A 15,874-nucleotide genomic window follows, 5' to 3' on the forward strand; every position below is an offset into this window, starting at 1 on the left:
GTAAACGTATGTTAATGTAAAATTAAAAAGCTGAAGAGGGTGGTCTGAATTGATTTGATTGGTTATTGGATTGGTGTGCTATGGTTTGCAGTGATTGGATGATTAAACCTGATCCTCCCTCACCACAGTGCCCAGTGTGTTTGTTTGTTTGTGTCTTTATTGCTTGTTTACTGCTGCTACTACTACTACTACTACTGACTGGTATACACTCCAGGGGCCTAGGTTAACTTAAGAGGTAAATCATGTTCTTAAAGCGATGGTTCGGAGTAGAATCACCCTAATGCCATTTGAACCGTGACACCCATCCACCTTTACACCCGAAGTGTTTTCTGCCGCAGACTTACATCAACAGAGTTGCCGTGTTATTCGATGTTTATTCCGGTTAGCTTGACTCAAGCGCATATGGATACTGGGCACCGTCTCCAAACTTTCCCCACAAAAATAACATGTCATGACACCAAACTTCTGCAGTAGCACAAATATGGTCTGTACTCACGAAACGAAGCATTTGGAAGTTTGGAAATAGTCCAGGAGTTTAGTATTATCAACACAAGCTGAATAGCTTCTCTGCTGCTAAAGCTGTGCCAACGTTACTTCCGTCATATGAGACAAGCCCGTAAAAGTCTTCAACAAACTTCCAGACGAGAGTGTTAAAAAAGTTTTCACTGAATTGTGATTAAGGCTTATATTTTCAAGGCAATACTTAAAAGATATTTCAAATCTTACCTACTATCAATTAGACAAGGATTTTCGTTATCAATACTGATGCTGAATTCACTTTTCATTGTGCATATTATGAGCTTCGTTGAGGACTCTTACATGCTTGTCTTAGATGACGGAAGTAACGTTGGCGCAGCTTTAGCAGCAGAGAAGCTATTCGGCTTGTGTTGATAATAATAAACTCCTGGACTATTTCCAAACTTCCAAATGCTTCGTTTCGTGAGTACAGACCATATTTGTGCTACTGCAGAAGTTTGGTGTCATGACATGTTATTTTTGTGGGGAAAGTTTGGAGACGGTGCCCAGTATCCATATGCGCTTGAGTCAAGCTAACCGGAATAAACATCGAATAACACGGCAACTCTGTTGATGTAAGCCTGCGGCAGAAAACACTTCGGGTGTAAAGGTGGATGGGTGTCACGGTTCAAATGGCATTAGGGTGATTCTACTCCGAACCATCGCTTTAAGAAAATGAGGACTCCAGGCTCTTCTATTAGATGATTTAGCTCTTAACTTAACCTGGTTTACTCCTGAACCAGCTTCTTAGTATAGGGCCCAGCTGTGTTCATTGATTTAATGTTATGAGGTACTCCAGTGGCGAAAAAGTTTTGTCCTACAAGGAAAAAAGACAAAAACTGCACTGTTGTTGTTGAAAATTCGTTGTACTGGGCCCCGACACTGAAGAAGGTTAAGACCGAAACGTCTGATGGGCGATACAAAACTAGAAGTGCTGTCCTGTCTTCTATATTCTGAATAGTTCTTTAGGAATGAGCACTCAGTTGCTGTTTACTTTTATTGAGGTGAGCGCATTATAAAATTGATCTTAATTCGTAATGTAGAGTTACATAACAGCTACATGTCAATAATCTACCCTAAAGCTCCTTAGGATGGACAACAGAAAAAATCTTGAAGTCATTTTTACTCAATTCAGAGCTTTGTAGGGCAGAATTGCACACATGGACCAAAGGCAAAACACTGATAGGGCCTGACGTTGGTCAAGATAAGGACCTAATGGGAGGGCCCTGCCTTACTTATGTGAATAGGTGAGCGCCAGGGGCATCGCTAGAGCTATTTTACTGGGTAATTAATCTGCTATGCCCATGTATGAGTTTCACCCAAAAAATATGGAGTAATATACAGAATGCGCACATGCACTACTTGCAATAATACTGTAATTAATTTGCCTATTCAGTCCATAATTCCACATGACTGCTGTTATGATGTAATTGGATTGAGTCATTTTTATTTTGCTATTTGCTATTTATGTTTTGTTTTAGTTTTTTTTGTTTTTTTTGCTTGTGTGCTTCGTACGCTCGCATTATCTATCGTGCTCTACTGTGCCCCAGTATGGTATGAGGTCAGCTGACGCCTCGCTCAACTTTAATAAAAGTAAACAGCAACTGGGTGCTCATTCCGTAAGAACTATTGTATTACTCACTAGGTTTCCACCACATGCTTGACGGCATCTAAAGCAAATTTGTTTGTCTTGGTGTCATCAGATCACAGGGCATGGTTCCAGTAACCCATATCTCTACATACTAGTCTGCTTGTGTCTCGTGAGACCAAGATAAACACATTTTAACTTTAGATGACGTCAAGCATGTGTGGTGGTAACCAAGTGAGTTACTTTTCAACCGGGGTGTACTCATTATTGCTGATCACCGTATAGTTTACGTATATAATATTTAGAGATGCACCGGATCCTGATTTTTAGGATCTTGCCGGATACCGGATCCACTGCTTAAGATCCTGCTGGATCCGGAAAGACTGACTGAAAAGCTTAGGCTGCGTAAAAAGTAGAGATGCCCCAGATCCTGATTTTTAGGTAACATGCCGGATACTGGATCCACTGCTTAAGATCCTGCCGGATCCAGATAGTCTGAAAAACTCTATTATCCTGCCGGAACCGGATCTTGGATATCTCTAATAATATTCATTACTTGGTAAATATTCAGGAAAAGAACAAATATATATGAATGGGCAGCATACATTTTAAGAGATAAAAAACACAGTAAAACAAAACTTTTATACTGGACCTGTGTGAGTGTGTGCGTGCCGTGCGTGTGTGTGTTCTGTAGGGTCAAGCAGGAAATGCCACCATGAACCTGAACTCTGTGTGTGTGTGTGTGTGTGTGTGTGTGTGTGTGTGTGTGTGTGTGTGTGTGTGTGTGTGTGTGTGTGTGTGTGTGTGTGTGTGTGTGTGTGTGTGTGCGTGCGTACATTTGTGTTTATAGTGTTTGTTCTGAGCTCTGATGTGTCTGCTGGGTGCTCTGGTCTTTGGTGTGTGATCAGGACAGATCTTCAGATTGTTGTGTGTGTGTGTGTGTGTGTGTGTGTGTGTGTGTGTGTGTGTGTGTGTGTGTGTGTGTGTGTGTGTGTGTGTGTGTGTGTGTGTGTGTGTGTGCGCGCGCGCATGCATACTCAGCTCTTTGGTGTGTGATCAGGACAGATCTTCAGATTGTTCCGTGTGTGTGTGTGTGTGTGTGCATAGGCCTACTCGGTCTATGGTGTGTGATCAGGACTGATCATCAGGTTTTTCCGGCTGGATATTAAACATTAGCCTTGACTCAGCTGACATCAAATATTAGCTCTACAGTTCTCTACTCCACACTTCTCACCAAGACTTACTGTACTTATGAGTTTCCTTGATGCTGATTCGTAAACATCTCACACACACGCACACACACACACACACGCACGCACGCACGCACGCACGCACGCACGCACGCACACACACACACACAGGGACAGCCATTTGAAAGCCCCCCACCACCCAGTACATGCAATGCAATGAGCACTGAATTCTGGGCCCCCCTTCTCCCCATGGGCCTTGGACAACGGACCTGTTTGTCCCCCCCTCGTCAGCTTCCCTGCACACATCCACACTCAAACACACACACACACACACACACACACACACACACACACACACACACACACACACACACACACACACACACACACACACACACACACGTGGACTGTTTGGACAGGATGTCAGTGTGACGTCTTCTACAACAGAGGAAGGCTGTGGCACTCTAAGGTTCTCGTCAGGTGACAGGTGGACGATCTTGTGGAGAAACGTATTTCGGAGAAACTTTACACCACGCTGTCGTCTCTAAAGCACAGGTAGGCCTGATAGCCTTGATTTGTATCATTTCATCTCATTTCTTTTTATATATGTTTTAAATGCACACTCGTTAGGAAAATACTAAGTAATGTTGTTAATGTCATAGCTATAAGTAGGCCTATTTTAAAAAAAACTCACTTGATGTATTAAACATTAAGTATTTTCAGTTATTTACAATCATTTATCTACTTGCTACTAGTGATATTTAATACATCTTTATTGCTTTCTATACCCTGAAGTTAGAAACTCAATAATGCTTTTTCATGTGATTCAATGGCACGTGAACTGTACATTTTAAGAGTAGAGAGACTCACAGAGATTACAGACAGAAGCCATTCATATGCACATAGTGAAAGACTGTTAGGTATATCAAAGGTTTTTTTTTATTATTCATTTTAAAGTGTGGGGTGTGAAGACACCACGATTTATTTGGTGAACAATTGGCTCCAAGTTCTTTTTATTATTATACATGTGTTTTTTGGCTTTTTAAAGGGACACTGTGCAGGAAATGGTCGAAAAAGATACTGCAACTATACTGGTCATTGAAACTGGGCTGCCTATTGCCAACTTTGATATTTACATGAACGTTTACTAAGTAATAAACAAATATTTTCTAGTATGGTCCAAGTAGAGTCATTTTTGCAGCTAAAAATGGCTATTTCTGGAAATTCAAAATGGTGGACCATGGAGAAGATCCCCCTTTTCAAGTAAGAAAAGTGCAATTTTTCCAGTCATAATGAATACTTGAATGAATTTGATGGTGGTGGTAAGTATTCATGAAAAAGGTAACATTAGTGAATGGGCAGCATGAATTCTGGAAATAAACAACTAAAAATCTCACACAGTGTCCCTTTGAGCCTTTATTCAGGACAGGACAGTGGAGGACAGGGTAAGGAAATGAGTGGGCGAGAGAGAGAGAGAGAGGGGCTAGATCGGTAAAAGACCTTCGGCCGGGATCGAACCCAAGTCACGGGCGTAATGGATTGAGCCACGGCGCCCCACCAAATAACATTTTCACCAAATAGAAGGGCGTTTCTGCTTTGTGCAGATACTACTTTTTTTTAAAGATATTTTTTTGGCTGATAGGATAGTGAATGTTGACGGGAAGTGAGTGGAGAGAGCCTGGGTACCCCTGGTCATGCAGGCCCATATATGGGGGGCTTAGCACACTGTGCCACAATACAACCCCCCCCCCACCACCCACCCTTGGAGGGGTCAAATAATTATTTCCCTCGGTGAATACAAATTATTTAAAATATATCCTTTAAAGGTATTTTCTTTTTGATATCCTGTCTCTCCTAGACTGATCATGTCTTCATTAGTGAACAACCCAACAAAATCAGCAAGGGATCTTAACACTCACTCTCACAAAACGTTTTATATATTTTTTAATTTCCAAACAGGTCATCCCTTTTCACCGTTCCTGACCCCTGACAGTCTCTGGGCAGAATGGACTGCAGACTCCTGCTAACCGTCCTTCTAACACTAGGTTTGTCAGAACACTTCAAAAATGCACATTTATGATGTAAAACACATATCAGGGGATATCACTCTTGTTATGATGGTCCATTCAGGTAAATAGGGCCACTTTTTTTGCACAAAAGTGAATGGCCCAACGTGGCCCAATTTACCTGAATTCACCAAACATTACATTTATGATGTAACACATATTTGGGGAACAAGTTGAATTGGCACTCTACAGTATGCATCATCCCTTTACTTGCAGGTGCATCACAGTGCGAAAAACATTAATTGAAGACTATTTATAGGTGCAAACACAGGACTAAAGTTTCAATGTTTACAACATATTTTCATCTTTTTCAGACTCTGAAAACATCGAAGTATTAGTTTCGTTCATAAATGGCTAAAACTTTAATCTTCTGATTTCAGTACTGTAGGCCCAGGGGATATCTTGTTGTTAAATGAGGACAGTTGTTTGTGTATTCCAAATAGACTCCTGCTTCTGCCTGCTACAGCACTTGTGCTTATAAATTCCAGATTTTACAGTTATTTACTGTAATTCCCTGTTATTTCCCTGTTTCACTGCCTACTAGCTTTCAAACCAATTCAAAAGTTACTACAGGTAGATGCACTGTACTTAAAATGAAATATGGCAGCAATATACTTAGGCCTACCACAAGTAGGCCTACTCAAAATCATGTAGGTAAAATGTAGGTAGGCCCTTTATTCAGACAGACAGATAGACACACAGACAGATGGGCCAAAAAGTGTGTCTGCTTGTGCATGTGTACATAGATGTACATGTACATGTAAATGAGGAATGTAAGCAGGTCCCGAGTTCTGGTTAAAGAATAGAATGTACACACTTCTAACCTAACACGTAAACAAATCATCTACCAAAAAACAAATAATGCTCGTAAGAGATGCCTCTGTAGACCAGCTATAATATCATATTTTAAGTGTAAAACAAAACTGTGTACTGACGTTAATACAGAGTGTAAACAGATCCAGGGTTATGGTTAGAGAATGTACACACTGAAAGTAGCCTAACCAGTTTAGCATGTTAAGACAAGGTCCTTGTTATAAACCCCAGTTAACAGAATGACAATGACTAAGTTGTAATGCAATACTAAAGGCTCTGTGTAATGTCATAATAGTGTAATACTTTGGTAGTTACGTTTTTTTCATTGGCAGCCCCTGTTATAAACTTGCTGTAACCAGAATGACAATGACCAAGTTGTAATGTATTAATAAAGGTCCTGTGTAATGTCATAATAATGTAGAAGGGCCCTCTATGGTAGTCTTTTCAATGGCTATTTCAGCGTTCCAACGCATTGTGCATTATGTTGCTATACGTTCTTAAACCTCAGTGTTGATGACCATCTAATAAAGTAAGCATTAGACCAAAGTTGAATAATAATAATAATAATAATAATAATAACAACAACAACAACAACAACAACAACAACAACAACAATAATATTTTTATGGGCTTTTCAGGCCTCTATTTTGGACAGCAGAGACGGGAAACGAGTGGGAGAGAGATGGGAGAGGGGTTGGAAAATGACCTCGTGCTTGTGTCCCCGTGTATTATATATAGTAGGCTTATATTAGCCAGCTGAGCCTCAGTGGCCATTGTGGGCCTGTAATGTGTGGTTTTGGCTGGTTCACAGGAAACGATAAAGGTCTGCAACACTGTTCCCAATGTTCCCAAACAAACTTTAATGGCATATTTCAGACTACCAGTTGCACTTTGATGAAGGAGTGACTGAGAGTCCGAAACATTCTGCCATTAAACTTTGTTTGGGAGCCTTGTTGACCTTTATTATATCATCATTTCCTTTCAGCAGTGGTGTAGTCTACTTTTTTTGTGGTGGGTATACTGTATATTTGTGCATTTTTTGAAGTGGGTATACTGTATATATTTGTGCCATTCAAAATAATGGATCAATCAATTTTAAGTGGGTATACTGAAATCCCTGAAATTTAGAAGTGGGTATACTCCGTATACCCGCGTTCTACGTAGACTACACCACTGCTTTTCAGTTATCTTCTGTTTCTGTATCTTCTGCTTCTAGCATCTGTGCTACTAGCATCTGTGCTACTACTAGCATCTGTGCTACTACTAGCATCTGTGCGCACATTCTTTGTAATTTGTGGTTTTGGTTGGGTTCACAGCCTGTGTTTTCTACTTTGTAGTTCGAGCCCGCCTTGCTGCAGCGGCGATGAACATGTCTATGACCACGCCTTCGGACAACATGACATCATCATCCGCTATGGCGTTGGTCACTACTAACACAACGGGCCTCAGCACGAGCTCCGTGACACACAACGCCAGCTCAAACATGCACACTACAGACGCACCCATGATGACCCAAAACGTGAGCTCACACACCCCTGGCACACCAGAGAACTACACACACTCTACACACGCACCCATGATTACCCATAATGTGACCGCACACACAGGCACCCCTGGCACACCTGAGAACAACACACACACTACACACACACCAATGACGACCCATAATGTGAGCGGGCACACAGGCACCCCTGGCACACCAGAGAACAACACACACACTGCACACACACCCGTAACGACCCAAAATGTGACCGCACACACAGGCACCCCTGGCACACCAGAGAACAACACACACACTGCACACACACCCGTAACGACCCAAAATGTGAGCGCACACACCCCTGGCACACCTGAGAACAACACACACACTACACACACACCAATGATGACCCATAACGTGAGCGTACACACAGGCACCCCTGGCACACAAGAGAACTACACACACACTGCAGACACATCCGTAACAACCCATAATGTGAGCTCACCACCAGCCTCCATCCCCCAACAGACCACCACCACCACCACCACCGTCTCCTCCACTCCAGCTTCACCTGAGGGACGCGTTGCCTTTGGCCTCTCCTTCTCCTCTAACGAGACCTTCACCAGTAGCCTCAGCAACCACTCCTCGGAAGACTTCCTGAACCGCATCAATCTCACCAAGGCACAGGTACTGGTGTGTGTGTGTGTGTATACGTGTGTGTGTGTGTGTGTGTGTGTGTGTGTGTGTGTGTGTGTGTGTGTGTGTTTGTGTGTAACTCCTGTGTGTGTGTGTGTGTGTGTGTGTGTGTGTGTGTGTGTGTGTGTGTGTGTGTGTGTGTGTGTGTGTGTGTGTGTGTGTGTGTGCGTGCGTGCGTGCGTGCGTGCGTGTGTGTGTGTGCGTGCGTGTGTGTAAATAAAGACCCGTTTCCTCATCAGATTGGTCTACTGATACAACAGTGATGTTAATTTTCACAGAGAAAGTTGCACTGCAATGGTTCTCAAAGGGAGCTTGTTAACTAAGGTCGTCTGATTTCAAATGCGAGAGAGAGATTAGCTCTGAAAACTTAGAACACAGGACTTGACTAACGTGTTAGTAGAACCATCAGTTGGCCCCTTTCACATTACATGGTATTACTGTATTTGCTAGTAATACTGTATTTGGAAAATAGCAAATTACCTGTGTGTGTGTGTGTGTGTGTGTGTGTGTGTGTGTGTGTGTGTGTGTGTGTGTGTGTGTGTGTGTGTGTGTGTGTGTGTGTGTGTGTGTGTGTGTGTGTGTGTGTGTGTGTGTGTGTGTGTGTGTGTGTGTGCTGTCTCATCAGATTGAGCCCATCTACCAAAACGTGTCTGGCTTCATTGAACTGAACGTACTGAGCTTCACGTGAGTGGAATGTGAATAACACTACAATATACCATACACACAATATACATTAATAGCCCATAAACCCCTTTTGGCCTGGAGACAGACACATGTACACTGCATTCAGGATCTTGAGATTTGAGGGTTTTTAATTAAACCTCTGGTTATGTTAGAGCTGAATGAACATATTCGAGTGCAAAATGAGGGTCCTAGCTTTTAAATGCAACTTATTTGATGTATCTATGTGCTTCGGAGGCTGAGATATTTATGATTTAATAGACAGAGGGCACCCTTTCCCAAAAATGGGACCAGAATGGCAATGACCAAGTCGTAGTGCATTACTGTGTTATGTCATAGTGTAATACTATGGTAGTTAACTTTCTAACTAAAAATGTCCACTGATATTGCTATCAAAATCTCCCTGGAACAGGAAAAAAGGATTCCTCTAGGCCCACAGGGCCCCAAAGTACCTGTAGCCCCATAATGCATACAGTTCCACCAGTGGAGTGCTGTAATAGGCATTGAGAAATAAAGAAATGTGCTGCTTCTGATGTCACTTCCTGTTAGGAGCGGCTCGATTGTTACAGACGCTGAGCTCATCTTCCGCCCTGGCCAAGATGGCGTCCTGACTGCTGAGAATGTGACTGACGTCTTCATCAAAGCAGTGGAGAACGGAGACATCTCCTTTCCAGTCATCCCAAACTCTATCAACGTCACGGCCATCAGTGAGTCACATCATCTCATTCACATGGAGCTCATTTCCTTAATTTCCCCTCGGGATCAATAAATGATACTCTACTCCAGAGCTACTGTTGAGGCTGGGCTGTGTGTGTGTGTGTGTGTGTGTGTGTGTGTGTGTGTGTGTGTGTGTGTGTATGTGTGTGTGTGTGTGTGTGTGTGTGTGTGAGTGAGAGAGAGAGAGAGAGAGAGAGAGAGAGAGAGAGAGAGAGAGAGAGAGTGTGTGTGGGAGAGTGTGTGTGCGAGTGTGGGTTTTTTTTTTTGGGGTGGGGGAGGCTTTTTGGGCCTTTTATTTTTATGATCGGGCAGTAGTGACGGACAGGAAGTGAGTGGGGAGAGAGAGACAGGGAGGGGTCGGCAAAGGACCCGGGCCAGAGTCGCACCCGGGTCGCCGGTGTAGCAGCGCAGTGCCCTACTGCTTGAGCCACAGCAGGGCCTGTGTGTGTGTGTGTGTATGTGTGTGTGTGTCTGTGTCTGTGTGTGTGTCTGTGTGTGTGTGTGTGTGTGTGCAGGGAAGCCGACAAGGGGGGACAAAGGGGTCACTTGTCCCGGGCAGCGGAAAATGGGGGGCCCAGAATTGGCTCCTCATTACATTGATTGTATTGGGTGGGGGGCCTTTGTCCTGGGCCCAGCTAAAGCTGTCAGCAGCCCTGTGTGTGTGTGTGTGTGTGTGTGTGTGGCACATATTTATGGCACTCTGTGGATGTTCACAGGTCATTAGCATACACAAACTATGACCAAGATAGGTCTCTGAAATTCAGTGAGAGAGCAAAGCGTGGTTAGTGTGGTGGTAATCAAGATATTTTTTATTATTATTATTATAATTATTATAATGATGATGGTGATGATGACGATGATTATTATGATTATGTTGGGTGGCAGTCATTGGACAGTTGTGAAGTTGAAGTTGTGAAGGAGAATCTATTGAAGACTCTATCTATTGAAGAGGTCGAAACGTAATCCTGCCATGAAATAATAAAATACAACAAAAAGGATTTTAAGTGTGCGGACGTCTCACTTTGAAAACTACAGTTGGCCTTCGTCCTGCACCTTTTCCTGGGATATGCACAATCCTCTCCTTCAACGGCATGCAGTTGTGAGCCATGACTTTTGCCACAGGGAGAGAGTCATAGTATTTGCCAAAATTAGATATATCCATTTTATAGAATGTTGGGAAATTGACATTTTTGTATTGGGCATTCCATTGAATTGTGAAAGTGAAAGCCCATTGGGAAACTCCAACTCCCATTGTCATTGTGACACAGCACTCCACAGCACACAAGTGAACACTGCACACAACGAAATTGCATTTATGCCTCACCCGTGCAAGGGGGCAGCCCTCAGTGGCGCCCCATGGGGAGCAGTGCGGTGGGACGGTACCATGCTCAGGGTACCTCAGTCATGGAGGAGGATGGGGGAGAGCACTGGTTGATTACTCCCTCCACCAACCTGGCGGGTCGGGAGTCGAACCGGCAACCTCTGGGATGCAAGTCTGACGCCCTAACCGCTCAACCATGACTGCAATTGCATTGCAATTGCATTGCAAAATGCATTTTATAGAGGTTTAAAAAGTATGTTCTCGAAATATTTGAATGGCAAGAATTCACACATAGATGATAGGACTTTTTAACAGTCAATTCCAATAATAAAATGCCAAAAGTCAAATATGGTGGATATAGCGTTTTGGAAAAGAGCTCTTCATTTGCTTGTTTGCTTGCTTTGTTCTGTCATAGGAGCTCCTCCCACTACACAATCACCCTCGTCAACCCAGAGTCACATGACATCAACTCCAGGTCACATGACATCAACTCCAAGTCACATGACATCAACTCCACCTGAGAACAACGCCAGCTCCTCCACTCCAGCTCCACCTGAGAGACGCGTTGCCTTTGGCCTCTCCTTCTCCTCTAACGAGACCTTCACCAGTAGCCTTGGCAACCACTCCTCTGAAGACTTCCTGAACCGCGTCAATCTCACCAAGGCACAGGTACTGGTGTGTGTGTGTGTGTGTGTGTGTGTGTGTGTGTGTGTGTGTGTGTGTGTGTGTGTGTGTGTGTGTGTGTGTGTGTGTGTGTGTGTGTGTGTGTGTGTGTGTGTATGTGTGTGTGTGTAACTCCTGTGTGTGTGTGTGTGTGTGTGTGTGTGTGTGTGTGTGTGTGCGTGTGTGCGCGTGTGTGTAAATAAAGAGCTGTTTCCTCATCAGATAGGTCTACTGATACAACAGTGATGTTAATGTTCACAGAGAAAGTTGCGTTGTAATTGTTCTCAAAGGGAGCTTGTTAACTAACGTTGTCTGATTTCAAACGCAAGAGAGAGATTAATAATAATTTAATAATAATAATAATTGTATTTGTATAGCACTGTATCATACAAGGGATGCAACTCAAAGTGCTTAACAAATGAGAAAAAAGAACATAATTGTTAGAGGAGGATATAAAAGGAGAGGAAGAGAGGAGAGGCAGAGATAGCAGGAAGGCAGAGGAAGAAGAGATAGAAAGAGATCGTAGAGTCATAGGGTCAACGTAGGTTAGGACCGGGATTCTTAGATGCGTAAGGTCCATAGTGGCTGGGTCTAGCATAAGTCATAGATAGTCACACAGAGATTGGGCGCTCAGATGCGGCCCCTGGTGGCATCAGGGGTGAGGAAAAACTCCCTTTCGCTTGAATCGTAGTTTGTAGTGGGGGGGGGGGGGGGGGGGGGGGGGGGGGGGGGGGGGTGGGGGGGGGGGGGGGTGAGCGCTGAGATTAGATTAGCTCTGGACACTTAGAACACAGGACTTGACTAACGTGTTAGTAGAACCATCAGTTGGCCCTTTAACATTACATGGTATTACTGTATTTGCTAGTAATACTGTATTTGGAAAATAGCAAATTGTGTGTGTGTGTGTGTGTGTGTGTGTGTGTGTGTGTGTGTGTGTGTGTGTGTGTGTGTGTGTGTGTGTGTGTGTGTGTGTGTGTGTGTGTGTGTGTGTGTGTACTGTCTTATCAGATTGAGCCCATCTACCGAAACGTGTCTGGCTTCATTGGACTGAACGTTCTGAACTTCATGTGAGTGGAATGTGAATAACATGCCATACACACAATATACATTAATAGCAATAGCAATATACATTTATAACGCCCATTAACACACAGTGTTATAAATTTGCTGTAACCAGAATGGCAATGACTAAGTCGTAGTGCATTTCTGTGTTATGTCACAGTATACTATAGTGTAGTACTATGGTAGTTAAATTTCCAATGACTAAAAAAAGTCCAATGATACTGCTATCAAAATCTCCCTGGAACAGGAAAAAAGGATTCCTCTAGGCCCACAGGGCCCAAAAATACCTGTAGCCCCATAATGCAGCGGTTCCCAAACTTTTCCCCCTGCGCACCCCCTTGTACATTTCAATGTGGTCCGCGCACCACCTAAGCAAATATTTTGGTGTGCTGATGGCCACGCAAGTATGATTCACTGCGCATTTACAGCACATTATGCACAGTTGTTCTGGGGAATCCTCTTTTGTTATAGTCTAGGTGTTAAAATACACTTCAGATGGACACTTCCAGCATACAATTCACCATACAATTAAAACCTACTTACCTGTAATGTTCATTAATGCTGGATGAAAACTCACATATCCACCATTGCTTTATTTAGCTCGCGCACCCCCTTATGGCAGGCCGCACACCCCCAGGGGTGCACGCACCCCAGTTTGGGAAACCCTGCCGTAATGCATGTGGTTACACACGTGGAACGCTGTAATAGGCATTTAAAAACAAATAAATGTGCTGCTTCTGATGTCACTTCCTGTTAGGAACGGCTCGATTGTGACAGACGCTGAGCTCATCTTCCGCCCTGGCCAAGATGGCGTCCTGAGTGCTGAGAATGTGACTGATGTCTTCATCAGAGCGGTGGAGAGAGGAGACGTCTCCTTTCCAGTCATCCCAAACTCTATCAACGTCACCGTCATTAGTAAGTCACGTCATCACATTCACATGGGGCTGCAGTTGAGGCTGAGCTCTGTGTGTGTGAGTGCGTCTGTGCTTTCATTTTGTTTTTGTCTCTTTTTTTTGGGGTGGGGGAGGCTTTTTCGGGCCTTTTATTTTTATGATAGGACAGTCGAGACCGACAGGAAGTAAGAAGTAAGAGAGAGACAGGAAAGGGTCGGCAAAGGACCCGGGCCAGAGTCGCACCCGGGTCGCCGGTGTAGCAGCGCAGTGCCCTACCGCTTGAGCCGCGGCAGGGCCTGTGATGATGATTATTATTATAATTATGCAGAGTGGCAGTCATTGGAGGGTGGCGTCCAGTCATCTCAAAAGCGTCTTTGCTAACGACGGTAGCAACGTCCTTCGTAAGAGCGACTCAACTCTCTCTCGACAGCGACGCTCACCACTAAATCCAAGGGAACGGTAAGACGGTCTTAAGACGGTCTTAAGACAGTCCTAAGACGGTTAGCAACGACAAGAATCGAGAAACGGACCCCTGACTAGTAGCGGGGTTGGAATTTTCCACCCATCCCCCTTCCAAATACGGATACATTTCAGCGCTGGCAGGTAAATTTGTCAACCTCAACTCGAGATATAAATAGCCTGAATGTCCAGGTGATTTTTTTTGTGCGATGGGATTTGCCATTCTTCACCCTAAAATTGATTAGAATGCAGGAAATTGCGTCTAAAAATACAGAAATGTCTGGGGGGGTCCCCAGACCACGTAGGAGGTCCTCCTTTCTGGTGTTAAAGACATGAAAATGATTATAATGACATAAAATTATTATTATTATATGAGTTGATTGGTAAAACTGGCGAGTGACTGGTAGATTTTAATTCTTTAATTCATTTTAATTCCAGGATGTTTGCCACAGAGAAATATTCATATTTGCTTGTTTGCTTGCTTTGTTCTGTCATAGGAGTTATGACTACCCAATCACCATCATCAACCCAGAATCACATGACCTCTACTCAGAGTACACACACAACCACAGGTGAGTATACTATAAATAAATATAATATAAATGATATAATATAATGCAATATAATATAATATAATATAATATAATATAATATAATATGATATAATATAATATAATATAATATAATGTAATATAATATAATGTGTAATATAATATAATATAATATAATATAATATAATATAATTTAATATAATATAATATAATATAATATAATATAATATAACATAATATAATGTAATATAATTTAATATAATATAATATAATATAATATAATGTAATGTCATATAATATAATATAATATAATATAATATAATGTAATATAACGTAATATAATGTAATATATAATATAATAGAATGTAATGTAATATAATATAATATAATATAATATAATATAATGTAATGTAATGTAATGTAATATAATGTAATGTAATATAATGTGTAATGTGTGTCTGGTCTCCTCTCTGTAGTGGCTGCAGCTTCAGCTCCTGTGATGATGAAGAGCCTCCTCCTCCTCCTCCTCTGCTCCACAGCCATCCTCACACTCAACCTCATCTAGTTAACACACACACACACGCCCGCACGCACACGCACACAGGCGTGCACGCACACACACAGGTGCACACGCACACACCTCCTCTACGATCATACTCACTCTTATCATCTGGCTATCAAGCACGCAAACACACACACACACCTCCTCTACTCTACGATCATCATACTCAGCCTAGTCATCTAGTTATCGCACGCACGCACACACACACACACACACACACGCACACACACACACACGCACACACACACACACGCACGCACGCACGCACGCACGCACGCACACACACACACACACACACTTCATTTGGATAATTACAACTCAGGATATTAATTATACTCTGCGTCATCTTTTAAAAAAATGTACATACATTTGTATGCAAAAAAACACTTTCAAGTTTTGTAAAACTTATTGGTAAATTAATGATAACTTGACAATTTATTGATACTGTACCTTTTTTCGTCCCATTGCCATTGCATGCAGATGATGTAAACTCAGTGTCCATCTCATTATCAAACCTCCCGTCCTCGCCTTGTGCTTGTGCAGAGTTGTCAAAAGTAAAAATAAAATCATGGTGTAAGTACAACACCATGAGCACATTGTATTGCATAGCTGTTAC

General features: G+C 42.7%; 1 protein-coding gene across 1 annotated transcript; it reads left to right on the plus strand.

Moving 5' to 3' along the window:
- Positions 1-9,562: 9,562 nt before the first annotated feature.
- On the plus strand, positions 9,563-15,483 carry LOC134443097 (uncharacterized). The gene is made up of 6 exons (XM_063193032.1): positions 9,563-9,737; positions 11,484-11,737; positions 12,740-12,798; positions 13,551-13,708; positions 14,643-14,717; positions 15,173-15,483. Exons 1-6 carry the CDS (start codon positions 9,563-9,565, stop codon positions 15,259-15,261), a joined length of 810 nt encoding a protein of 269 aa, XP_063049102.1. The 3' UTR covers positions 15,262-15,483.
- The last annotated feature ends 391 nt before the right edge of the window (positions 15,484-15,874 follow it).

Source organism: Engraulis encrasicolus, unplaced genomic scaffold (assembly GCF_034702125.1).
Source record: "Engraulis encrasicolus isolate BLACKSEA-1 unplaced genomic scaffold, IST_EnEncr_1.0 scaffold_28_np1212, whole genome shotgun sequence".
NCBI classification, from domain to species: Eukaryota; Metazoa; Chordata; class Actinopteri; order Clupeiformes; family Engraulidae; genus Engraulis; species Engraulis encrasicolus.

Excerpts from the sequence above, each read along its gene's own strand:
- LOC134443097 (XM_063193032.1), top strand. The coding sequence starts at position 9,563 with ATGTCACTTCCTGTTAGGAGCGGCTCGATTGTTACAGACGCTGAGCTC. Across the intron at positions 12,799-13,550 it reads CTGAACGTTCTGAACTTCAT|GAACGGCTCGATTGTGACAG; the intron begins GTGAGTGGAATG and ends ACTTCCTGTTAG. Across the intron at positions 14,718-15,172 it reads GAGTACACACACAACCACAG|TGGCTGCAGCTTCAGCTCCT; the intron begins GTGAGTATACTA and ends TCCTCTCTGTAG.